Genomic DNA, 27,275 nt, shown 5'->3' with positions numbered 1-27,275 from the left:
AGCGCAGCGCCTCTGAGGAGCAGTCAGCCAAGCGACAGGAGCAGAGCGCAGAGCGGAGAGCAAAGTTTCCCAAATGGATTTCTTTGGTGCAAGCAGACATTTGTTATTCTCATACGTTCTCATCAACGGGATATTAATAACCTTACAGGCAAATGAAGGTGAGTTTGTTTAAAAAAAAAAAAAAAGCTCAGCTTTCTAAGGAATATTTCTTGTAGCTACTGAAAGGAAGCACGCGTGCCATGCGGGGAGCCTCCTTCAGAGAACTTTAAAAAACAGGAAATATTTGTGTTTAACTTTAACAACACGGATCAAACATTTGACTTAAAGATTCTTATAAAAGTTGTTTGTTTCAGTCTATAACGTGTATATAAATATGTCATATTTCGGTGCGTAACTTTTTATAAATACTGCGACGCGGTTTGTGCGCTACTATAATTTTATAAGAGCAGCAGGTGAAGTTTCTGCTGTAGAGTTCGCAAAACTTTTTATATTTTTTGTTTTTGACAAGTTGCTCCTTTTTATCCTATGATTTTTTTTCTTATTTTAGTAAGTAAGTTAATAAGTTTGTCAATAAGACAGAAAGTTTGCCTTTCCAAGACAGATATTTTGCCTTTCCAAGCAAAATAATGTGTTATATTGTAAAAACAAACAAAAAATATCAATATTTTTTGTTTATTGAACTTATTGCTGTTTCTTCACAGAGGTGCTTTTGGATATGAAGGCAAGAGGAGGAGAGCTGGGCTGGCTGACCTGGCCCCCAAAGCAGGGAGAGACATCTGGGGTGAGTAGAGCTCTTTGCTTCTCCTCTAACTCCCACATTTTCAGTAGGAATTTGCCTCAGGAAAGATCAGCATGGAGAAAATGTGCAGGAAGGGAGTCACAACTGTACCAAGAACATTTTGCATCACTGTCTCACGATTGCTCAATGTGTGTGTTTAAAGCATATGTGAGTGTTTTTATAAAACCTGTTGGTTAAAGCCTGCTTAAGTACAGATAGAAGAGACAGTTTAAGGTAAGGTACCCTATCAAGAACTGCCTCCAGAGCGTGTCTAGGCTGCTCCAAAGCACATATATAGGCGGATAGAATAGCTGCTCCCTCTGAACTGGGAATACTTGTGGCTTCTTGTGGTTTCGAGGCTCCAGCTTCAGAATTGTATGTTAGAGAGCAATTAAGTTTTAAAGTTTGCAGCATGTGGTACCTCTTTGCAGAGAGGAGGAGCCTCAGATGGAGCCAGTCAGCGAGAGCTACCTTTTTCCTTAGAGCAGGGGAAAATGTCTAGATTTAGGGATGAATCTTAAATGCTGCGGTTGTCTCTCTACCATGAGCAGACCAGAGACATGTGTGCCTTCCTCCATCATGTGGTTTTGAAGTAATTGACCAGTATGGCACATGCAGATTCACTGTAAATAGCCTCATTTCAAGTGCTGATGACTCAAAGGCATGTGCAGGCACGCTGCTCAGTGGTTCACTCAACTTTCTCAGAGATGTGTAACAGCTTGAATGATCTCTCGGACACTTTAGTTTCACTTTTTTTTTTTTTTTTTTTACTAATACGTTTCAGATGTTTGCTGCCTTAAAAAAATCTCATAGCTATATGGCAGGTTGTAAAAAAAAAAAAAGTGAGAAAAAAATGTTCCACCGGGTCGTTATAAGAGGTGTACATTCTGCTGTTGTTCATCAAGTTTATATGCAGACCCACACACCCTGCCAGCAAAGCACATTCCTTTAATTAATAACACAGTGGCTGCATACAGAGAGACAACCGCAGCTTCTGCCTCCATGGGGGCCAGTTGTTCCTCTTGAGCCAAGGTTAGAATCTGCTGTCACTTTTTCTCAAACATATTTGTGGGAGAATTCAGTTTGCATGCAGCAATGCTGTCTGGGGAGGATGCCAACATGTGAGAAAGTGAATGGGAAATAATCTTGTCTCTATGCAATGTCAAAAATGCATCATCAACCAAAGTCCTTCAAGTCTGTGATGCATTTAGGCTTAAGGGATTTAGAAAATGGGTGTCCATGTCTAAAAGAAATGCTGCATTGATGTAAAGGTCTGTATTTACTCTTGTGAGGAGCGACGGACTTCTCTGCACTCTCTCTGTTTTTGTTTCCTGGTTCAGATTACAGCGGCCGAACCTTCATGGTTATATGGTCGCTCCTTTATTTAGCTATCCCCTTAGTTTAGGTTTGGTCCCACATGGTTAGAAGCTCTCCAGCTTTCCTACCTCTAACCTTTTTTGGTTTCTGTGGTTCTGTTGCAGTGGGAGGTCACCCAGAAAACCCTGAATGGCACACAGTTTTATGCCTACTCCATATGCAATGTCGGCGAGCGTGAGCAGGACAACTGGCTGCGCACCACCTTCATCCAGAGGCACCCTTCGGTCTCTCGGGTTTTTGTAGAACTCCAATTCATCGTGCGCGACTGCAACTCATTTGATGGTGCCTCATTAATCTGCAAGGAGACCTTTAACCTCTACTCATCAGAGGCGGATGCAGACGTGGGCACGACCTTCCACAAGGTGCAGTTCAAGAAGGTGACCACGATAGCTCCAGATGAAAGAACTAACAAAAACGAAATGCACATCAACACGGAAACGAAAGTTGTGGAAAATTTATCTCAGAAGGGTTTCTACTTGGCCTTCCAAGACATCGGAGCCTGCGTCGCTCTCCTCTCTGTCAGGGTGTACTACAAAACTTGCCCGGCCACAACAAAGAGCCTTGCTTTGTTCCCTGAGACTGTGGCTGGAGGTGAAGGCCAGGGGCTCAAGGAGGTGACTGGGAGGTGCATCGATAATGCTGAAAGTGTGGATTTACCTCGAATATACTGCACTATGGACGGGGAGTGGGTGGTCCCAGTTGGACAGTGCCAGTGTAATCCCGGTTATGAAGAAGTGGAAGATTCTTGTGAAGGTAAGCTCTTTGGTCTTAAAGATTTAAATCAGCACCTCTTTCTTTCAAGGACCCAGACTTCAAATTAACCTTTTATTGTCTTCTTGAGCAAAAGATTTTTAGCCTCTTTGAAAGTCCTTTAAAGTTCTCCTTAGACTTTTTCTTCCTCTCTTTAGCATCCCTGCACAGTGAACAAAAAATAATGAAAGTGCCATTGCTTGATAAATAGTCTGAAAGTTACATGTTTAAAAATTAAATCCAATTAAAGCCTAAGAAAGTAACCAAGCTTCAGTCGGCTATATGGCAGATTTTCAGATGAACTAAAGCTTATTGGTGTCAAACTATCTTATTGGTGTTTTTTTGTTGAGTTCAATTAAAATATTTAAACTGGGCGGGGGTTAGGAAAAGTTTGTTAAACAGACATAAAACAGATGACATTGTCTTTTGTCCTAATGGCACGAAAACATGTTTGAAAAGTGAATCAGTTGGTTTAAAGGTGGTTGGGGTTAACTGAATAGGCTACAAAAACTTGCTTTTCAGTGTAAAGGGGTCAGAATTTCATAATTTTCAATGTATTTTTTTCTAAATTCAATAAAAACATTGATTCACCAACTTAAAAATGTTTGAAAAATTCATTTACATCCAATTTTTGGAAGGTTGGTGATGAATTTGGCCATTGTAATAGCAAATTTATATGCTAAACCATATTTTTGGTTTGAGTTAATAGCTTTTAAGTCAAAATAGTTTATCTATTAGAGATAATAAAAAAAAAACTTCAAAAAGGAATTTAGAGGAAGCAGTCAACGTCCAAAGCAAAGCTTTGAAATCCATTATAGGAAAAAGATCAAGAACTTTTCCTCAAGATCAGCTGGAAAGTTTTCAAGAAAGCCTCTGGAGGAGATATTTAACGACAGGAAGAGCAACTAAGGCTTTGCTCTGTACTGTACCTTATCCTGCCCAGGCAAATGCTAAGTGCTTCCACTTTACAGTGGTTTTTTTAAAAGCTTAGATTATCTTGGTTTTAATTACCCCAGGTTATAAAACAGACCTGTATGACAAATATTTATCCTAGGTGCTATTATCATAGCTTGGTGGAATTCTGCCCTCGGCTAACACAAATTCCCCCCGCTGTGGGAAGAATGCCGAGGCCTTCTTCTACATGTCCTGGCATAATCCCTGACCCGAAACTGAAACAAGGAGGAAAAGTGCATTTAGCTTTCGGCTTTGGCTCCAATTAGCAGTTCACTGTAGCAGCCTTTGGAGGCAAATTTTACAGCCTGGCCTTTGGTGTCACCACACGTATACGAAACACACATGGAAAATTACACAATATGTTAGAGAAGACACAAAAAAAGACACAGAGCATTTAATTTAAATGGTTTTTCATTTTTTTTTTTTTTTTTTGACGTTCAGTTAAGACCCAAATTATTCACAAATCTTGCTCGTTTGGATCTAAAATATATATATTTAACCAATATACAAAAATGATCAGTTAAAAAAAAGGGTTTTAAGATTTTCATTTGAAAAAAAATTAAATTTCAATATAAATATTGTCCTTAATAATTACAAGAAATCATGTGTGGCAATCGAAACCACTTTTATTACATAATCACTGCTTCCATTAGTTTTCTAAAATGATTATTTGGGTTTAAAGGTCACCTCACCATCACATTAATCTTCTTTTCCCTCCTTTACCTTTCAAGGGGATGAATAATTTTGGGCGTAACTGTATTTTATGAAATATATCTATTTTTTCCAGGGTAAATCTTTATAAATTATTCTCTGAAATATGTATCTAGTTTGGATGAGTTATTAGAATAGTTGGGCAGTGAGAAAAGCTTTCAAAAGATAATAGGTAGCTTTATTTCCCCCATTTCAACAACTAATCTCTATAGTTTATGTAAACTCAGATTTAGCATGTATAGTCTGTGGGGTTTTATGCCCCTCATAGCCTTGATCAGCTTATCTCCTATATATCCTGGTTAATGAGTGTCTTACTGTAACATTTGGGCTGCACCTCTCCTAGTTCATAATTTAGAGCTTATTGCATCAGGTGATTTCCTGTCCTCTTATCTGGATATGAGCTGGCACAGCACACCGGCCATAACTCAGGCCTTTGACTTTGTTCTCTTGTCATATTTGTGCTTTAACTCGCTGTAAAGAAGTCCTCTATTGTAGTGAGGGGGAATCAAAGCAGTGAAGGGGGCTACTGTACAGTGATGGATTAGCATCTTCAAGGCGGATGGAAGGAAAGGGGAGGAGGCAGGGGGAAAGCTGCTGAGCCTCACTGACTTTGTTCATAACATGCATCACAGAAAACAGGAGCACCCTACACACACACACACACACACACACACACACACACACCATCGCTCCCCCCTTTGTTTCTCAAACATATCAGAGCTGCAGCTTTGGGGTGTGTGTCTGCATGAGAGCGGCGTGTGAGGGCCTGTGGAGATCCTCTCCGTGACAAAACACACAAAGCCTGCCATCAGCCCGACGTGACGTTCCTCCTTCAGCTTTTTTTGTTTTTGCTACACACTTGCACAACCCGAAAAAAAAAAAAATGCTTTTACTCATAGTCAGAGAAAATGCTGCATTTTCCTACTCAGCCAGTTCCTGATATATTTGCTCTCCCACTAAGTTTTACCTCCTATTTGTCATAGCATGGTAAAAAAGCTGAGATTTTTTGTCAGTGCGTTATATTTAGCTAAGGGAAAAGATCCAGGTGAGATGATCAGGAAGGAGACAGGAAGGAATGAGGGAGAAAAGGCCAGGGCTTGTGTTTAGAGGAGGCATGTGAGCTTTTTTTTTCTGAGCAGAGAGAGGTGAGGAGTGGAATGCAAAGGTAAGAGAACAATGAAGTGCTGTGTTTCCATGTGCGGCCGATAGAGCCCACCTCCAACACCTACTCTCCCCCACTTTACTGGTACATTCCTGATCAGTTTGCTGAGTAGGAGCCTCCCAGCATTACTCCAAAATCGTGGAATTCTCAGGAACGGTGGTGGAGGTGATGGGACAGGGTAAAGAAGGCCAGGTCCAGGTCAAGCCCTCATATTAAAACCACTAAACAAAGAGAACCCCCCTAAAAACGCACACACACACACATAGCCCACCTTCCTAAAAAAAAGTCAACCAGGAAGAAGGCCGATGACAGGTCCGAGATGCATGAGGACGTGTGCAGATTTAGATGGAAATGAATCACAGGGCTGCAGCGCGGAGCCAGGATGAATGGTTCCGAGGGCTTAAAGAGGAATATCCTACAGACACGTTGTTAATCATTCTCCCCACTTCTTTCCTGAGTGGATTGCTGCTGTGGGTAGAACAACCACAAAAACTTCAACTGTGGTGTTTTTTCTCCATATTTAAGTTGAAATTTTCCATGTTCTGCCATGTTTTAACTCAATTTTATAACTCGTCTTCCCAGTGGGACCTGTTAAAGTAAAGATCTGTGACTTCATCTGGTTTCTGTCTCCGTCTCCTCATAGGCTCTCTCTGTGTGGTGGTAGTTATGGCAGAAGGAATACTTGTGCCTCTTTCTGGGGTACTATTTTCTTTCTTTTTCCTTAAATGCTTTGTTTAAGGGAATTTTCTTCCGTCTCTGCTTCTCTGTGTTCACACTATCTGTTACCATTGGGCCAGAAGTCAGGGAAGATAAAACATTTACTGCTCTGCGAAGACGTGTAAGAATCTTGCAGGTTGTAAATCATAACAAGTGGCAGCAAAGAGGCACAAAAAGGGTCTTTTGTTCTCTAAAACAGGGTTACAAATGGTTTATTTTTAAGCACAGTGCTTGTATAATTGATGAAGATGCTTAAAAATAAATATAATTACATTTTATTTCCATTGTATGTGCTATACCAAAAGCAATGTAGTGCATAATTTGGACTGCGAAGGTTTTCAAGCTATTTACCCACCAAAAAATTTGTTTTTTTATGTATGCATCCAGCCACAATTTCCTCTGATACCAAATAAAATCTTGAGGGATTTTCTGAGTAAATATAATAAATAAACTGATGATGAGTCAGGAACGGGTCTAGGAGCGGTAAATGTAGAAAGACTGTGTTGTTCGGGCCCTATCAAAGCACACAGTTCCTATGGTGAAACAGGGTGATGGCAGCATCATGCATCGTGGATGCTTTTAGCTGGGACGGGGGAGCTGTTAGATGGGAAGAAGAATAGAGCAAAATTCCCCTCGGAAGAGTACAGAAAGACCTCAAATCTAGCACCACCGATGCTATAGAATGGTGTAGATCAGCTGACACAAGACATTTATTTTAGCTTTTTAAAAAAAAAAACCAAAGGTTTAATTTGACCTCACATTTATGGGTTATTTAATGTTGGTCACATGAAATGCAATAAAGTGTATGAGTATTGACTGGGAAGTTCTAACCTTTTGGGTCAGTTAATTACCACTGTTTTACATGTTTTACTCATTCTTTCCTCATCTGTATTGCTGTAACATATTCTGAAACCACTTTACAATAAGCATTCCAATATAAAATAAATATTTTTTTAGATATGTTATAAGAGAATCTATAAACTCTTTAAAACTCATTACTTACTCGTTCCTTTCTTAGGTTTGTTATGCATTTAACATGGTGTGCATGCTCAGAAATTATGTTTTGCAAATGCTTAATGTGATTGAAATGTTGTAGCTTAGTCTGAGTGTAGATTATGCTTATTGTTTGGCAAGGAACTGGTTTCATGTCCTGCTCACCCTTGATTAATGCACAATAAACACTTTTAAATGAGTTATAACATGTTTAGAAAGAGATTCCCTAATGTGAATCTGGCATCTACTTTAAAACCTCTTGTACAATTAAACATGTTTTTTTCATAGAGCAACTTTAAATAATTTCATCCAGTTACTCAATCCATGATCTTTTTTAGCCTCCATCCAGCTTGGGAATAATGATTGTCTCCTCTGGCTGGATCTGCAGCAGCTGATCCTCTGCGTACTTTTTGTTAAACTGTCTCGAGCCACACCTTGTCAGCTACCCTAAGGCATCAGCAAACAGGCCCTAATCCAACATGATGGTTGCACAGGGCTCTGTATATAAACGGAGACACGATGTGGGAGCGCCTGTTTTAGTGCTAGGGAGAGAATGGCGTGTTGGTGGAACAACCGTCCCCTGAATTCCAGTAATTTTCTCACTCGCCAAGGAGCTTCCAGTAAACAATTTCCTCCTCTCCCACTCCTTCCCTCCATGTCTCCAAACTTGTCCCCGGCTGATGTAAGGAACAGTTGGTGACTAAGCTGTAGCGTAGCTGTACAGTGTGGTGAGTGATTTGTATGGGTAGTAATTGACTTGGGTGTGTTTGGTCTTTTTCAGCGGAGTAAGTACTGGTTCCGCTGGCTTTTTTTGCCTTTGTGTAATCTCTCCTTCCATCCTCTGCCCCCATATATCCTCCCCATCTCAGACTATTTTAGCCTCATTTTCTGCCCCTAATCTTGTATTTATTTGGCAGTTTCTTATCGCAACACATTATTCCCATGATTATTTTGCAGAGCCATGTGCAGTTTACTCTTCGAGGTACACATTGCTGTGTAAGCAGCCCCAAATGCAACAGACTAACACACTAACAGAAAGTTTTTTCACTTCTTATTTTGTGTTCACGTGGCCCATGAAATCACACGGAGGCTGTTGCTTTTGGCTAACGCGCAGGTCATGAATATGACACCAAAAGACTTTAAACATCCCGTTTCACATAGCCCTGATGGGACTATTTAGACTGTCTAAGCTCTCAGTATTTCTCCTTGATAAATACATGTCCCTCAGAGTGACTCGTAAAAATAAATAGGGGCAAAATCAGAACAATGCAACCAATCAGGGAACAACAGCCAGTCCCATTCACATGGCGGTCAAAGCGTAAACATTTAGACAGAGATACAGATGAAACCTTAACCATCTGTTTGTGTTTTTGTTGATTACCTTGACAGTTGATGCTGGGATTTGGACTGCTAATTCTGCACTTGGAAAATAAACCTTAAATCTTTGAAGGAGAGAATAGAGGTTTAAATTCAGCTTGTACCTGAAGCCTTTGAGTTCATGATACTTAAAGTGAGGTCTTGTGCAATTTCAGCTTATCTGATGTTGTGGGTAGAAAGAGAGACAGGGCAGCACCCGTGGAGATGGCAGAGATTCGATTTAGCAGGCTTAAGGTGGATTTCACATAATAGAATCATCTCACTTAAGAAGCATAATCCCGCCCAGGCTAAACATTTTCTGCTCCACCAAATTTCTCTTGGTTCTCAACCTCTGTAGCTGGTCATAAAACAGCTGAGTCACTTCCTTATCAGGCAACACATTTCTGATTGACAAGCCTTGTTTTCCTACCTTGCCACTTAAAAGCCACTATGATTCATTTGGTTTATTTCATTTCTCAGATGTTGTGCCAATGCAACGTCTGCCTTGCAGGCTAATCTTGTGGGAGCTGGTTAGATTTATTAGACTGACGGAAGGGGGGGCTTTCAACTGGTGTCACGCACCGTCTTGTTAGGCATTTTTACTGGAGAGCACCTTGAAAATTATTTAAAAAAAAACAGTGATACTGGATATGTCGCCCAAAAGAGGGTCTTTGATTGTCTGAAAAGTTGGTCTGTTTGTGGTTCGAGAAAGTGCATCATCCAAAAAGATATTCTTTATTTTCTTTTAGATTAAATTTGCCAAAATCTGGTGCCAGTTATTAGTGTTGCACCGATCCGAGTTTGGACAGGGTCCCGATCCAGCACTAAAATGGTGGTATCGGTACGAGTACCAACAAATAGGGCACCGATACCATTTTGAGAGCCAAAAGTTTATCAACTATTGTCACCCATACCAGGTATACAGTACAAAAAGTTCTAGTGGATTCACTTTGCATTAGTCTTTTTGTTGCTTATTTTACATCCAAGTATTATGCAGTTCTTCATTTAAACACACACACATCGTTTTCAAACAGATGGTATCGGTATCGCCCAGTACTTTACAGCCAGGTTTCGGGTATTGGTATCGGGGCCAAAATATGGCATCTGCGCAACTTTACCAGTTATTGGAGACCTTGTGGAAAATGTTCAGATAACAGTTTTTTTCACCAAAGGGACCATGCATTAAGCTTATTAGTAGTTAACTACTGTTTATTGCATGAAATATATCCTTTTGCTGTTCTGCTCTTTGGAGAACAAGCCTATTACAAGACTAACAAGCAGATTACAAGTCAGGCTGTCTGCTCTGGTAACCGGACTGCAGTTGGTGATATTGCTGACCTTTAGCCATATAAATGTGGAGTATAACCAGCATTAACTTGATAATGATGATGATAATTCCCTCTAGGATTGACACTGTTTTCATATGATTAAAGTTTTCTTTTTTGCAAAAGGAAGAAAAGAATAATGTTTTATTTCTAGAATTATCAAAAAAATATAGTTTAGTTTGAGCCATAGTTTGATATTTTCATTGATTATTGGATTAAAATGTATTTAACTTACTGTTTTGTTCTGGTTGCACTCTCTTTATATTGCCCTAATCTAAAGTTGACTGTTAACCATTTTTAGCCTTCAAGCGTGCCTGTGTCTGTCGGTTCTATCATGGAAGTTGGGACATATTTCCTCTTGGTGACATTCCTAAGCCTGAAGGCTGTGTTTATGTATGTGTGAGTGTTGTGGGGAGTGCAGAGCAATGTGAAGCGCTTTGTATTATACACTGATGTGTGAGGTCAGCACTTTCCTTCCCCGCAATCAGTCAGTCATGCCCCCCAGCGCAGAGCAGCCCTGCACCCACCGTTCGCTACTAACAGGACGAGCCCTCAGCGGAAACCGGAGGTCACCTAATCCCTCAGTGACTCCCCCGACCCGTTGGCTCAGGGTTTTTCATTGTCGGTCAACGCTGCGAGGCCTCACTCAGCTGCTTTCCATTTTGTTGTCCTGCCTGATAAGTCGTTTTGTTTATTGGTGCATTTGGTCCTGTTCTGGTCACTTCCCCTGGACAGGAAGCCGACAGCCATCAGCATTTGAGCTTGGGGAAGGTGAGGTGAGATGTTGTTGCATTTTTCCGCCTGTTTTTCTGGAAATTATTAAAACAAGCTCAACTCTGGTCCCTGGAAGCTTTTTGTCAACCAGGGGGGCTTCCTCAGATCCTTCCAACCCAGATTTAATCTGAAGATTTCACTCCCTGTATCCCTCCTCCTGTCGCTAAATACCAGGGAACGTAGGGAGTAAGAGGTGAAAGGGGATCAGGGAATTTATTGTGTTTGTTAACAACCCCTGATGAAAGCCTGGGTGCAATTGTAAAACAAATGTAATGCCTTCACAGCTGCTCCATTGGTCAGCTAATCTTTTTCACTAATGTCCCCAACACCCCTCCCCCCTTTTGACCCACACGCTCACACTTCCATCAGCCCCTACACCTTTATGGCTCCTTGCTCCCCCTCTTCCCCCTTCTACCTCCATGGCCTCTGGCTCATGTTACTCGGTCCTCCTCCCCCATCAGAGACCCCCTCTGTTCCTGCAACCCAGGTACCCTCGGACTGCTAATTACTTGTTGTCACCCTGCATATAAACAGACTGACATGACATATTGCCATTTCAGGCAGGGTTTGTGCAGTTCAGAGATGAAAAGAGGGGAAGTGAAATAAATGAGTGCAAAGACAAAGCCAGGCTCTTTTGCCCTCAGAATTGACCGGAGAGCCGCTCTGATACAGATCTGACACTGTTTATTTCTTACTTGGCTTTATTTTTCCAACATCTCTTTAGCTCGCTGGCCGTTCCTCTGACTTTAACCTTTCTGCCTCTCCTCCTCGTCAGTGCGAGCATGTGTTTGTTTTACTTGGCCACTGACTCTGCGTAAAGTCATGCACAGTTTAACTCACCCCGAGGCAGACACGACCTTTCTGCCTTTTAAAAAGCTCAGTGCCGGACCTGACTGTCAGGGCCCCCCCCTTGTTCTACTTATTCGTCATGTCCTGGGGGAGATTTCTCTTGTCAATCCACCATGTTACCCATTCATACATCTATATGACCGGGCATTCATCACTGTCGCCCTCTCATCCATCTTAAGTTCTGCCGACACACCGGTAAGCCCTCAGAGGCTCTAGAGTCACACTGGCTCCCTGAATGTAATGGGCCCCTGCACTCATTCTCTATAAACAAACAGGGTCCCACTCAAGGTGCGCAGGCCCCTAACATGACAAACAGTTCTTTGTTTGTAACAAGTGGGAGATACAAAAATGGTTATTCTTACTTTTTTAAATGTCTTTTACCTCCAAAGTCGCCCAGAAACTTGTGTTTATGAGATCCATCATCTCAGGAAACCGGTATATGGGGTTCGTGCATGTGTTCGTGTTGGGTCAACACATTTTGGCTTCCTTTTTGGTTATTATTCTGTCTCAGACTCTTACCCTCCGTTTAGGTTACTCTGTTGCTTTTCGTACCTCATGGCTTCAAGCTTTGATTGGCTGTTTTAGGAAGGAAGGCAGCGTCAGCCGCATGCTTCCTGTTTCCTGTTGTGTCCAGCAACAATCCAAAGCCCCCTGTCCAGCGTCTCCATGGAACAAGGAAGCTCGCTTTCGCCGGACCTCTCCTTTTTGTTGAGGAATCCTCTTACTTTGCTGTGACTCATATTTGGAATATTTGAGATGCACAAACTCCCTCACCTTTGCAACCAAAAAGTTTGGCTGCAGCTGAAGCTATATGAGCTCCAGGCCTCCTGTTGGGTGGTGTGCTCTGGAATGCATCTTGATTATAGAGGCAACACACAGTGTAAGGCCATCTTCACCAAAGGCCTGACCACGATGCATTGCAGCTTGCAATGTAACACCAAAAAGAGGCAAGTCCTTCTCTATTCAGATGCCGAGTGGCATTTCAGTTATTCCCATCTGCAACGCCTGTGTCTGTATGTTTTTTCCTTTCAGCTTTTGAATGGCAAGGCATTCTTCTTGCCTGCTGCTCAGTGGTGAATAGCAATGTTAATGGGTTAGCTGGGAGGAGAGAAAGCAGGGGAGCAAGGAATTTGGGGATTACTAGAAGGAGAGGTGGGCAAATGAATCAGGGTTTGGGGCAGCAGCTGTTCCTCCTACTCAGACCAAGAGTTCGCCCCAGCATGTCTCCCCTCTTACTTCAATCTACAGAGGGATACAGTATCACTCTTTGCCTTTCTTAACCCTTCTGTTCCCCTGTCTTGCCTCTGTCCTGCCTTGCCTGTCTTCTGTCAAGTCTGTGTTAATGAGTAAACGTATTTATAAGTGCAACAGCTGCCCTAGACAAAAGGAGATGATGTCAAGCAAGGAGCCTGAACTCAATGGATTCCTTCTGGACCAAAAATCCATACCTTTCTCATGCCAAGCGATCTTTCTTGCCACTATTGTTGTCAGGCTCTTTAGATAACACACACCTCCTCACGTATGCTCTGCGTCAGCTCGGTGAACCGCAAGTTTATAAAAAGCCAACAAAGTTAAAGCAAGGCTCACGGTCAATCAACTAAAGCTCCTTGATATGACTCAAATGAGCAGCAGCCATGTGCTTTCCGTCTTCCATGTGGTCACTTGTGGCTTCGAAATGAGCTTCTCCAAAGCAAGCCATTCTGAAGGGCGAGCAAGACTGTATCTCAGTGCGAGTCTGATATTGTATTTGTCCTTGGCTCTACTTTTTCCAATTAGCCTCTTCTGGAATCTGACCTCGCAAACTGTTGGCTTTTCATTGACTGTTTTAAGGCTTTACCCTGTCTAGGTTTTGCTGCACCAGGAATCACTTACAGTGAAAACCTTTTTTCATCTTGCTAAACACAAACTGTTTTATAGTACCGGATCTCTCTTTTACCAGAGTTATCTTTAAGATCTGTTTCATATGATGCATGTTGGTTTATCATTTTCTGCCTTGTGGTGTACATACTCTCACTCATTTAAATTCTCAATATCTTTGAATATCCATCTCAGAGGAAACTAAAAATAAGAGAAGGAAATGCGTGTGGGTATGTGCATAGATGTGTGGAGGTGAAATGAAAAAGCAGAGGGACATGAACAGGTGACAGGCAGTAGACATAATCCCTCTCCTGATGCCAGAATGTGTTGCCTAGCGTGCTTTGCAAGCATGTCTGTGTATTTTGTGCATACAGACGGCTGTGGGTGCGTGTGTGCGATGCATACACTGGCGTGTGCGTTTGTGTGAACATCCAATGGTGTGAGCAGCAGCCGCTGGAATGCTCTCGCAGAGTTAAAGGCCAGCCGGCTCAATTTCCTTCTCCTTGATGGTTCGATCACAAAGCAAATTTCACACTGTATTATGTTCATATTTCAGAATTACATGCACAGCTGAGTGTGCTACCTGTACTGTCTGTCTTTATATAGAATTCATAGTGGGAAATTATATGTCATCTTATATGGGTGATACGTTGTCAAAGAATCCATGTGGGTCTCTGAGAGAAAAAATAAATACAATTGGCTACTTGGCACCCAAAGGGCTTCTTGGGTGCTTTGCTAAGTTGCTTGTGCACCTTTACTTATTTAGCAATGAAATCTGACAAAGGGTAGTGGAATGTCGATGTACTGGTTACGTTTCCTGAGACGGAGGCAGTAAGAAAGCCGCAACAGCATTAAGAAGAGTGTGTGAAAAACTGCTTGAGTGGCAGCATGGAAGGAACTACACGATTTTGTTTCAGGGCTTGGCTTAAATGAGCAGCATTTTAATTGCAATTGACAAAGTTTTAAAGAGTGAACTGAACACTATGCAGACTTCTGCCTCGGGTGGTTTCCTTCCTTCTCTCTATCACCTGCCTACATATGGTCTTTAGCTGTGACATAATAACTTGTCCCCTCGACCTCGGCGTGTTGCTCTCAGAGGTGAAGAGTTCAAAACATTTCAAAGAGGCTTGAATGATCTGGAGAGACTGGCTTTGCTCGGTGTCATTTAGTGTGCTGCCAGAAGTCCCCATTGTCCTCTTTGGCTGATCATCTGCTGTGAATGTCTCTTTGTCTTTGCAGAGTGTCAGCCAGGCTTCTTCAAAGCTGAGGGAACCAGTGGCAAGTGTGAGCCATGTCCTGCCAACACCCAGAGCCACAACTCTGGTGCTACATATTGTCCATGCAAGGATGGCTTCTTTCGGGCTGTTACGGATCCCATCACTGGACCTTGTTCAGGTGAGAATAACAGAAAAAAATGTCATCAAACACTAAAAAAGTAGAGATGCACAGAGAAAGCCTTTGTTGCCTATAATTTAAGGACAGACAGACAGAGACTCCCATAAAACACCATAGCCTTACACTACCAGGATGCATAAACAACAGTCTAGCATGTTTATTTGCTCCACTGACAACCAATGCTTTGCTGATACTAACAACCAATCCAAACATCAAACATGTAAACCATGTTTGCTGTCCTTTGTCTTATACTTGCTTTATTTTAATTTTTTTCTGATTTCTCATTGTCAGGCCTCCCTTCTGCCCCACGAGATCTAAAAGCCACCACCAGCAGCCTTTCCCCAGGAAAGCTCCTTCTCTCCTGGCAGCCCCCTGAGGATACCGGCGGTCGAACTGACATCAACTACAGCGTCGATTGCCAGCATTGCGGGTGCAACGAGGGCTCTTCCTGCCAACCTTGTGGAAAGAAAATTCGTTATGACCCACCCAACATGCTCCTGACTGATACCAAGGTGTCAGTGAGCGAGCTGGACCCCTTCTGCAACTACACCTTCACTGTGGAGGTGCACAGTGGGGTGTCCATGTTTGCCAAGCAGGCAAAGGCGAGCACATTTAGGCCACCGTCCTCAGCCAAACTGCATACATCTCTTCACTACACAGGTGAGTTCTGGTGATGAACTGTGATGCTATCTATCCTGCAGTAATATCTGAAGCTCTCTCTGAGGCAACTGTAAGAGGAGTGACTTTTTACAAGAAGGAATCTATATTTTCCTTTATGAACTTTCTTTTTAAATTCATCAGCATATATACTCAAAAGTCATTTTCTTATCCTCAGATCCACCCAAAATTACTTCGATGCGTCTGGTTGAACGAGATACCACCAGTTTGTCTCTGTCCTGGGATGTTTTCCCCCGTCCACGTGTCCAGTCCCAGCGTATCCGCTACCAGCTTTCTTACCACAAAAAGGTAAGCAAACCTTTTATTAGTCCTTGACCAAAGCTTTCAATGATTCTAGATTTAGTCCCTATTTGCATGATTAAAGCTTCTAGGGAATGCATTTTGAGGTTAGGTGTAATAAACATGTAATTTGAACATCTCTCAGCCCCTGAGCAGACGATTGCATGAAAACAGCCATTTTATACTGCAGTAACGCTGGGCTTGTTGTTTGACTTTTTCATTTCTCTAGGACAATAAACCCGATGTGCCTACGTTTGTTGTGCTGAACCTGGAGAAAAACTCTGTGCAGATTGACAATCTGTCCCCAGGCACGGCTTACCGGGTCAAGGTCCAGGCTCTGGGCTCTGATGGTAGCCAAGGAGTTTCCAGCTTGGAGGAACAGTTTGAGACGTTGTCTGAAGGTACAGGGAAAAACCTGCTAAAGGAAAAACTTACTGGCTCTTGTATGGGAATCCTCTAACTGTGAATTTTATTTTTTTCAGGACAACTTAACAAGACCGCTGTTATCATTGCTGGAGTGGTTGCAGGAGGAGTCATGGTTTTCATACTGACAGTCATCTATTGCCTGCACAGACGGTGAGTAAGCAGCCCACTCTGCAGCACCTACTCCTTATTCTGTCCCGATAATCTGTCACAACACGATATCCTTCATTGCCTTCCTCTTCTATTCTTCTGCTTTCCTTTGTGGGGCCTCCAAATGGCCCCTGCATTCACTCTCTCCTCACCTCTTTCTTTCCCTCTTCCTTTAGCACACTTTCTTTTTCTCTTTATCTGGAACTGTGTGCCAGCACTCACCGGGGAGGAATTTCTGCTGAATGTGTCTTGTCATTGCTCGATGGTGGCAAACTAGTCGGAGCTGGAGCCTTTGAAAGGAAATTAGACATGAGTGCCACATTGTTTTTGATAAGAGGCGCTTGCTTGGTTTTGTACGAGGCCGTGGGCGCTTTGTGAGGGTGACCCTGGCCTGTACTGTAGCAGATTGTAACCACCTCCTTTCCGCTTGTCAGCTTTCAGCCTTTGAATTGGTTCAGCAAATACAGCCTATTGACAGGCTTTATCGAGGGGATCGCTCTGAAAGGATACATTGGATCAGAGCTACTGAAAATGCACAAAAGCTAGACATTTTTTTTTAAAGTTTGTTGCAGTTGTTTGGGAGGAGCACCATTTTCAAGGCTCCAACACTCTACAAAGCGTTCCTGGGTTTAGAGCTTTCATGTACTGCACAGAACCTTAAAAACAATTATACTGATCTATTTAATAGTCATAGCCATTGAACTTTTCTACTCTTTGTTTCTTCAATCATGTCTCCTGGTTTGGTTGCCATGGAAAACCTATCCTTTTCATCTCTGACTTGACATGTTAAACTTTAACTGTTCAGAAAATAGATTATTTTGGACTATATGTTTGCAAAATGACTCAAACTCATTCAGTTTCGATGAATAACATCTGTTAAAATTACTTTTGAGCTCTTGATTTTTGCTTAGCGAGATGTAGACTCTAGGCATTCTAAAGCCTGCTTTATGCTCAGAAACCAGGTTGTCTGCGTGTGTGCAATAAACGCATATATGCCCCCGCCCCTCCCTCAGACACTCTGCTGCACCTCTCCAAAATTGTAGGTGACCGCAGACAGGAGTCCTCTGATTGGTTAAAAACTACATCCTCTCTACGCTATGCATATTTCCTGTTTGGTACCTTACCGGCTTGTTTTGTTTTTATGACCGCCATTGTGGAAAATAACAATTTTTCCAACTGGATCCTCGCTCTTTTTCACCCTCATGTCCCTCCGTTGTCGCACAAACTTGCCCCTTGCATTTTTCCACTTCCTCGCCAACTTGGCTGTATCTAGACACACAGCTAGTTTGTGATTGTCCCTCTTGCTTTGTGGCGTTGGAATAACATAGCGCAGACCATGCTTCAAGATTGGGCACAAATCAAAAATATCCTTTGAACTAAACTTGTAGTTTTAGTTGCTGTTTTATTTCTTATCCTTCTCGAAGGTCAACGTTTGCAACATCCTCATCTTACATGTCCCAGTAGCTAATAACACATTCCCACAGCATGATGCTGCCTCTGCCTTGTTTCATAAATGGTATGGTGCATTCTCGCTTATTTGCCATTTTTTTGTCATTTTTTTGGTATACATTGCTCTGTTAAGAGAATAACTTGGTTGGTGTGTACCATGGTCTTCATGATGCTGTTTATGTAATATTGTTATCTAACAAACCTATCATGCTTGTTAGATCATAAAGTTGAACTAAAATGATATGACGTTTGTGCTTGTAAAATAAAAGATCAAAAGGATCAAACACTTATTCAAGGTTGTCAATGTTAAAATGATAGAAAACCAGGCGAATTATTTAACGAGTAACATTTGTTTTTGTTTTTTTTCTCCCCAGGAAAAGAGATACACACACTAGACAAGGACCAGAGGACACCTACTTTTCAAGCCCTGGTAAAAAATACAAGCAAAAAAACAATAAAAAATAAAAAATCAAGGACTGTTTTTATTTTTTATTTTCTTACTTGGTCAAATTACAATCATCTATCTTTGGGTTGCAGAACAATTAAAACCCCTGAAGACGTATGTGGATCCACATACCTATGAGGACCCCAACGTCGCTGTACTCAAGTTTGCCACTGAAATCCATCCCAGCCACATAACCAAACAGAAAGTCATCGGAGCTGGTGAGTGACAGCTTTTCTAAGTTAATCTGCTGTGGTTCTTAGCTCTAAATGTTGAAAGGTCTTACCAAAGACCCCCTCCCCAAAATATTCAATGTTTATACAGCACATTTTCCAGCTTAAAAGACTATGGGCGCCTTTTACTTTACGAAGATTAGCATCTATCCGGCTTTTTTCTTACTCGACAAGCTGAACCTCTTTTCTTTGTTTTTTTTGTTTGGTAACTCCTGGTGGTGACATCTTTATGTCTTGCCTGATTTGACACGAACGTTACACATCAAAAATTGCTGCCAACACACCTTTTTTTTTGGAAGAACTTCACAACACCTTACTGGGGCTTGCACAAGGTTCTCACTGAGGATGCGTTTATTGAAGTGTGACCACCTTTAGCCTTTGAACCAAAAGTCCATTTGAACCCTTCCAGCTCCCACGACCAAATGCCCCATTTCCTTCTCGTGTGACAGCTGATTCCCATGCTCCCTCACAACAGGTCGTCAACTATTTACACAATCTTGCTTCTTTCTTCTTTCTCTGTATCTCTTTCAACACCGAGCCAAAGCACACCTCAATAGGAGCGCCTCGGGCCAAACAGCCGCAGAGATTTCCTCATTTTCTTTTTTTGTATCCTGCCAGGCCCTAAAGCTAGAAAACATTTTACACAAATATGCACACACATATTCTTTTGAGATCTGTTTTCTCAATCCAATTGATGATGTTTACCTACAGGCGAGTTTGGGGAAGTTTACAAAGGCATCCTGAAAGCGCCTGGGAAGAAAGAAGTGGCGGTGGCTGTAAAGACCCTAAAGCCTGGCTACACAGAGAAGCAGAGACAGGATTTTCTAAGCGAGGCCTCCATCATGGGACAGTTCTCCCACCAGAACATCATTCGTCTAGAGGGGGTGGTCACCAAATGTGAGCGCAACTTAAAGCTTTTTCTCCATGTTTTCTGCTCATTGATTGTAGGTCAGTTAAAGCTTATACTTTTTTCTGTTTTTGTCCAGTTAAACATGCAATGATTGTGACCGAATTTATGGAGAATGGAGCTCTGGATAGATACCTGAGAGTAAGACCAATTATTTTATTTTTTCAGTATATAAGATAGTTATGTACGGCTGCAAACTAAAATAAATCTGTATTTATTTTTTTGCTTTAGGACCATGATGGTGAGTTCTCATCTCACCAGCTGGTGGGGATGTTGCGTGGCATCGCAGCAGGCATGAAGTACCTTTCTGAAATGAGCTATGTTCACCGTGACCTTGCTGCGCGCAACATCCTGGTCAACACATCCCTGGAGTGTAAAGTTTCAGACTTTGGCCTGTCCCGAGTTCTTGAGGACGATCCTGAGGGGACCTACACCACCAGTGTGAGTAGATGCATGACTTTTGTAGTTTATACAGTACGTTTTTACCCATGATGCAGTTCACTACTTTACTGGCGTCTCATAGGACAGCTGACATGAAGTTAGATTATTGACAGTTTTTACATGCATTTTTAGTGTTTTAGCTTTTTTATTAGCTTCACTGACTTAATGTTTTTCTTAAACAGGGAGGTAAAATCCCCATCCGCTGGACAGCACCCGAGGCAATAGCCTACAGGAAGTTCACCTCTGCAAGTGATGTGTGGAGTTTCGGCATTGTCATGTGGGAGGTCATGGCATTTGGGGAAAGACCTTATTGGGATATGAGTAACCATGAGGTAAGTCCTAATTTTTCCTAATCATAGCTCCAAAGGGATCTTTTTTACACTGTTTTCCACCAAATGGGAAATAATTTTACATAAAAATAAAATAAAAAAAACCCTGATGATTTGTCTGCAGGTGATGAAGGCCATAAATGAGGCTTTCAGGCTTCCAGCACCAATGGACTGTCCATCGGCCGTCTACCAGCTGATGCTTCAGTGCTGGCTTCAGGATCGCTCCAAGAGGCCGCGCTTCGGAGACATCGTCAGTCTGCTGGACAAGCTCCTCCGCAGCCCAGACTCACTGAAGACCATAGCAGACTTTGATCCTCGGTAAGATTTGTTTTTGCAAGAGCCAAAAAGGCCTGTGAGAAACATTTTTGTCTAATGAAGTTTCAAGGAGTAGCTCTCCATTAGGGCTGAGTGATTTTCACCAAAAATGAAAATTTCCATTATTTTGACCAAAACCTCATTTGTGATTTTATGCTGATTTTCTTTCTCACTAACAACGAGCATAAAAGTCAGGTGTCAGGGTTTTATTGTTTTTCATGGGCTTAAATGTTCTCTTGTCCAGAGTTCATTGATGCAGGACTTTATTGTTGAGTAAAACCCACTTAAAGTGAATTTAAGTGGTTAACTCATTTTCAGTGAATTGGAACCACCTAAAAGGTTGGAGTGAAAAAGTAGTCATTCTCTCATGTTATGTAATGTGACCAAAAAAAAGTTTTAGTTTTTGATAAAATTTTTTGATAAACAATAAAAAGGGAATCTAAGGAACAACAACAATAAAAATGATATTCAAGCAGCTGAGGTTGAGTGAGACTGCAGGAAAGAAATGTTTGAATAAAGTACAGAGATCTCTTTAGTTTGTAATACTATGCATGAAAGCAAATTTTTCCTTTTGAAAGAGTGTGAAAGGACAAAAGGATGTTTCCTTAGATCTTAATCACCTCCTACCCTCACTCCTCCAACCGGTTTTTTATTACCAACTGGTTTCCTGCACAGTAATTACAGCCTTCACTCATCCTTCTCTTGTTGTGGGAAAGCTTTTAAATTATTATTTATTAGTTTGGATCTGCTCTCTTTTCCCCAGCGTATCCATTCGGCTGCCCAGCACCAGCGGGTCAGATGGCTCCCCCTTCAGGTCAGTGTCCGAGTGGCTAGAGTCCATCAAGATGAGCCAGTATAGCGAAAACTTCACGCGTGCCGGGGTAATCACCATGGACCAGGTCCTGCAGATGAAGAACGAGTGAGTGCCAGTTTTTTTTTTGTTAAAGCTAATCTAGATGTATGATCTTAAAAAAAGAACATGCACTTGATATATTTGTTTAACTTAGACAGTTAAGGGTTCCCAGCCAACTAAGTATCTTTTTGCCTATTTGTTCACCTTGTTTGTAGCTTGAGAAAAGATTCAAATGGAAAATTAAATGTAGTGAATGAGGGGTGGGAACATTTGTGGTGGGCTTGTGGTTTCTCTTGCTCTGATTCAGCTGTGCTCTCTTCATCCTCATCCTGCCCTCGGCGTCGACGCACATAGACCAGCACTTTTGCCGGAGCCCCTAAAACCACCAGCTTTGCTTGTTCAGGTCATAAGACTTTTGTGGCTTCCCAAACATTAAAGGAGAGTGGCAGAAAGTACTGCCAAGTAGAGAATGATCAACTTACAGCTAAAATAAATTGACTCGATCTAAAGACCTGAAAGACTGAAGAGGTTTGCTTCTGTGCCCCCCCCTGAGCGTTTTCAGACTGCAGTTCAAAGCAATTACACCTTCCATGATGTGTAGGAGTCCTCCAGGAGGCAATTTACCCAAACAGGCGCAACCGTTGGTGGAAAAAAAAAATGCTTCGGTGAAACACATAATTTAAGGTTCCTTTGGAGGAATAATGAAGGCCAGAAAGCTTTCTAACCACATGGCTAAAAAGAAGCTACTGTTTTCCGCCATTGTACGTGTTTAGGGGTGTAACCATGAGAACAAAACAGGATGAGAGTTAAAAGATCACAAAGCGTATTTTAAAGAGTTTGTCACCTGAGTAGAATTTTCCGGCACCAGTTTGGTCCAGATGTCACTAAAAGAGCCATTTTTAGAACTACAGGCACATATGAAGGCAATTGGCAGCACAGCACTTTCCAAAATTGAACAGTCTGCCTCGGGTTTTTGGAAACTAGACTGAGAAATCATGGGATTAACAAAAGAAAAGATGACATTCACCCTCTAGATAGACATCAGCGATCAGTATATGACTGATTAGGTAATGGTCTTATTTAGGGCTGAAACAATTATTCAGGCTAATCGATTATTGAAACTTATATACAACTAATTTAGTAATAGATTAATCCTTAAATCGAGTATAGAGAATCTATAACATGCTTTTAGCTGACAGAGTGACCCACTTAGAGCAGTAATTATATCAACATTGATATATAGATATAACAAATATAAACAAACATTTTGCATTTAAGGTTTCGATCTGTCAATATGCTCTATCCAGAATTCCTCAATTGAAAAAGTTTTAGTTTCACCTGGTTTAATTTTGTAAAAAATCTTCTTTAAGGAACCTTTGGTTAGCGGATAATTAATCGGAAACATAATCAACAGATAAATCGATTTGTAAACTCTATTTAGTCTATTTTGTTGCCTAAAAGCAACTTTTGGCTTAGCTTAGCTGTTAGCTCCTGAGATCTTGTGAAAAATCATTATATTTTTTATATATGTTATATATTTCAAACCAAGCTAATACTTGGGTCAAAAGTGTTGCTTAAAGGTCAGAATGTCTCCAGTAAAACACCTCAAATAGTTTCTTTCTCATTTTAAAATGAGTCTCAAAACTTGATGAAATAGATCAGAAGTTTTAAATTCAGTCCTTTAGGGCTGCATGTCCTTCATGTTTTAGATATTTCTCTGCTTCAGCACACCTGATTTCCCTTGATGGTTGATTGACAGGCTTTTGTTGAACTGCAACCATCTGAATCAGGTGTGTCGAACCAGCGAAACATGCGGGATGGTGGCCGTCGACAATACAGTGTTAAAAACTCACTTTTATATACAGAGCTCATTGGATGCTTACATTTATTTTACTGGACTAATGTGCAATGCTAGAAAGAGAGACTATGACAATAACTTATATATTCTTTCTGGTGAGATTTTTTGCGATATTGTGCCATACAATTTTTATAATAATTGCAACATATATGTTAAAACCTCCGGATCCTTGGGAAGATGGCGGGAAGATGGCATGGTGTGATTCTTGTTTCCATCGCAGGGCATCTGGTAGCACTCTCTGAAAACCACCAATCATTTACGATCCACCCTCTGCTTACCAGACAAAGTGATTCATGGTCAACAGGGAGAATCCTTGTCAAGCAATTAAAGCTGTAATTAAAGCCCCGGCTCTGGACTGGTGTTTATGCAAGGCTTTTGCAGGTTTTGCATGGGCTTGTGCAAAGTGAAACCCCCGGTAATGCCCTTTATTACGGAAGATGAGTTAAACTTTAGCAGAGAGCAAACTTGGAATGCACCCCACCTAGCCAGGCGGATTTAAAGTTAGAAATGAATGTGTTCGGCTCCAGGCAGGCATTTCATCACTTTAAATTAGTCAGTGATTACTCCAAGGTTTCGTAGGCAGGAAGGATACATGTGGAAAAGAGTTGGAGATCAGCCAAAGTTAAAATCTGTGTGCAGCTCCTCTTTAATGCTGTCCTGTCTCTCCTTCACAGGGATATTAAGAACATCGGGGTGAGATTGCCCGGCCATTTGAAAAGAATAGCTTACAGCATCTTGGGCTTAAAGGACCAGACCAGCACCCTGAGCGTGTTTGCTGTGTGATCCTCCAAATTAAAAGGGATGTCAAATTGGACACAGGAAGCCCTTTGAACTCCAAGCTGAGCGGGAGCGTCTCTGCAGGGATGGCGTTGGATCAGCCGAACCAAGAGAAAATGTGCCAACTCTATGGGCCAAATCAGTCCGAGAGACTTACTGTATGTTCTAGATTTCTTCATCTTTTCCACGGGGAAATGGAGCACATACCTAACAAAAGACTTTCGATATTTAGATAGCTATTTTTGTACTTTCTTACAGAGACAGCTACTTTCTAATTCAATGTCAATTTTTTCTGCTCCTGCTTCAGCTTTATATTTGCACCCTGAGTTTGTTGCAAACAAACTGGGAGAACTTTTATAAACAAGCAGCAGAGTCCAGTCATGGTTCAGGATGTGGTTGGTGTCTACGTCTCTGTATCTGTCACTGATTGGCTTTTTGCTCCATCTGTTATCAGGAAGCACAAAGAGGCTGTAATGAGCTTGAGCTGGTCCAGGTTTAGATAACAAAAAGCAGGATCCATGTAAATAACTTGACTCCTGCTAGTCCTCCGCAGAAATTAAGCTATCATCCTATGGAGATTTTATTTTCATAAAAAAACAGAATGATGAGGTACTTTTTCTACAAATTGACTTTAGCCTCTTTATTTTTCACCATTAACTGTTACAAAAAAAAATGATTGTGAACTTTTAATGTAGCACTTGGAGCAAGACTCATCTTCAATAAGGGCAATTACAACAAAAAAAAATGACCAAAGTATTTCTATCCTTTGAACTGTTAAACATTTTTCAACTTCTTGATGTGATATAATTTAAAAGACCAACACAGGCATTCATACATTTGAGGTAGAAGAAAAATATATATATTTTTTACAGCATGTTAAATTGAGAATATCTATATCTGATGCATCTCCACAGGATGATGCAGTCACAGCCATGTTTCACTAATGAATGTGTGGCTTGGATGATGTGCTGGATTAGTTTCTCAAATCAAAAATCTTTGCATGCTGGATGATGAGTTTATGTTTGCTTTCATTAGACCAAAGAGTGCCTTCTTTCAGATGTTTATTCAATACCCTATGTGGTTTGGGATTAGCAGCAAAGGAGACTTTTATGTCTATTGGCAACAGTGGATTTTTTCTCGCCACACTGAAAGCAGGATTTTATGTGCATCTCAACAGCTGTCATGTAAAAAAATTCTTCCATATGAGAGGTAAGTCTCTGCTGCTTTTTGTTTTATAACATAATGCTGCTTTAAACTTAACTATAAATTCATGTCAGACCAATTAATAATTTTATTATCCTTTTCATGCCATTTTCTGGATTCTCTTTGAGATGTAAAAGTAATGGTTTAAGGTTGATAACAATCTTTGTCCCTCCACTTTGTAGGTTTTCACTACTTTGTGTTAAACTATCTCCAAAAAAAAAAAAAAAACTAAACTAAAAATACATATAAGTTCATGTTTGTGATATGATAAAAATGTGGACCAAGTATGAGGGAATAATAGAAAGGTATTGGCTGTGTCTTAATGTTCACCCTAACCGCTAAATCCCTCAATCACTATATAGAGCGGAGACTATATATAGTGGACTTTTTAGTGAACTCAGTTAACTGACCGTTGGGACAGATGATCACCACGTTTCGCTCCACGTTGGTTATGTAACTCCTCCACTGTGCGGTGCCTGCACCATCGTTGTTATTAGTTTCCGCTGTCGGGTAGCGACAGCCTATGGCAACAGCGGGCAGCTGTGACAACAAATCCCATAATGCTTTGCAAGGAGAACTCCACCCGCAAAGCACTCTGGGATATATCTGCTGGTCTAATGACCACGGATGATCACTACTTTTCAAGTTGCATTGAGGGAAATTTCAATTCCGCTACTTTTTCATCCTCTAGACGTTTGGACACTCATTTAAAATGGCGCAACCACTATATAGTGCCTTATATAGGGCTAAGGGCGGACATTAGAACACAGCCATTGAATGTAAAAAGTCAATATTTGTAATTGAAATTATATTTAAGTTTAAATTCTGCAAATATTTTCAAAAGTAAATAAAAAAGAATGAAGTAAAATACTCACTAAACTAACTAAAAGAACAAAAGAATCCCTCACAACTAAGATATGTTTGCAGTTTTACTAGTTTACATTTTGTCAGCCTCTTTTTAAATGTTCAATCAATCAAAGTGGTTTATTGATTTGTTTAAATGAAATGCTTTAGGAATGACCTGCTTGACTCTTTCCAGACATTTTAAAAGCTTTTCAAAGTGCCTCTTTATAGAAGATAAACACGAGTCTGCCTCTCTCTCTTTAAATAAAGCGGCTCTTCTGTGTAGCGAATAGTTTGTAGTTAAAACCCCAGTGCTCTTAATCCATGACTGCAAATCCAGTGTGTTACTGATGTACATCTTCCTTTACTTGAATTTTTACTTTGTCAAATGTATGATTCTGTTGTAGCTCAGAAACCAATCTTCTAAAAAAGGGATTTATTTTTTTGTTGATATTTGGGTTAATTGGTTTGAGTTGCATTTTGTAAATTTTGTATGATATCCAGTATTAATCATATTCCTGTGCTTTTTTTGTGTTTTTGTTCTGAGTTCAAATCTTCTCAAAACTTTCTTCACATAAGAGCAAACATCTACTTCCTTTGCAAATTCTTCTCTTTTTGTCTTCTGTTTTATACTGTATTTAATAGTCTATTTATTTTTTAACTGTTATTTATTTATCCTGATAAACACTGAGCTGGGTTTGTAATTGGAGGTTGCTCATTAAGCCTTAATTAAAAGAGAAAAAAAAATCTGAAAAAAGAATAATTTCCTTCTTTTTATTACTGAACTGTTTCTTTTGCCTGAGATTGATTTTTTTTTTTTTTTTTTGGTAAATAAATAAAGTCTTAACTTGAATTTATCAAAGGCTGTTGTATAACTGCTTCACTACAGGGCAAACTATGGGGTTGTTTATTATTTTCACGGTGCCAGGATGTTTATACTTCCACCTGGATTTACGCATAACGTGGCTGAGTGATTTTAATTTAGAACCTGAAATAAACATCCACGTGCTTTGCTATATCCTGGATTTAAACAAATCCAGCATCCACACAACGGGATCCATACAGAAGACATATCCACCGGCTGTTGACATTTTTTC

At 40.9% G+C, this 27,275-nt stretch overlaps 1 protein-coding gene across 1 annotated transcript; it reads left to right on the top strand.

Moving 5' to 3' along the window:
* Window positions 1-26,925, top strand: epha2b (eph receptor A2 b). The gene is made up of 17 exons (XM_038298487.1): window positions 1-158; window positions 702-781; window positions 2,260-2,908; window positions 14,843-14,998; window positions 15,290-15,658; window positions 15,834-15,964; window positions 16,185-16,356; window positions 16,438-16,531; window positions 18,352-18,407; window positions 18,515-18,640; window positions 19,364-19,549; window positions 19,639-19,700; window positions 19,791-20,000; window positions 20,183-20,332; window positions 20,454-20,647; window positions 21,408-21,563; window positions 24,030-26,925. The coding sequence occupies exons 1-17, from the start codon at window positions 74-76 to the stop codon at window positions 24,136-24,138; spliced, it is 2,985 nt and encodes a 994-aa protein (XP_038154415.1). The 5' UTR covers window positions 1-73; the 3' UTR covers window positions 24,139-26,925.
* The last annotated feature ends 350 nt before the right edge of the window (window positions 26,926-27,275 follow it).

The sequence above is a fragment of the Cyprinodon tularosa genome, unplaced genomic scaffold (genome assembly GCF_016077235.1).
Source record: "Cyprinodon tularosa strain WSP-4 unplaced genomic scaffold, ASM1607723v1 ctg409, whole genome shotgun sequence".
NCBI classification, from domain to species: Eukaryota; Metazoa; Chordata; class Actinopteri; order Cyprinodontiformes; family Cyprinodontidae; genus Cyprinodon; species Cyprinodon tularosa.
Note: the sequence above shows the minus strand (reverse complement) of the source record. Positions and strands in the feature narration are given on the sequence as shown.

Bases quoted from the DNA above. Each gene is read 5' to 3' on its own strand.
- epha2b (XM_038298487.1), top strand. From the start codon at position 74: ATGGATTTCTTTGGTGCAAGCAGACATTTGTTATTCTCATACGTTCTC. The intron at 159-701 runs GTGAGTTTGTTT...GTTTCTTCACAG, and splicing joins AACCTTACAGGCAAATGAAG to AGGTGCTTTTGGATATGAAG. The intron at 2,909-14,842 runs GTAAGCTCTTTG...TTGTCTTTGCAG, and splicing joins AGTGGAAGATTCTTGTGAAG to AGTGTCAGCCAGGCTTCTTC.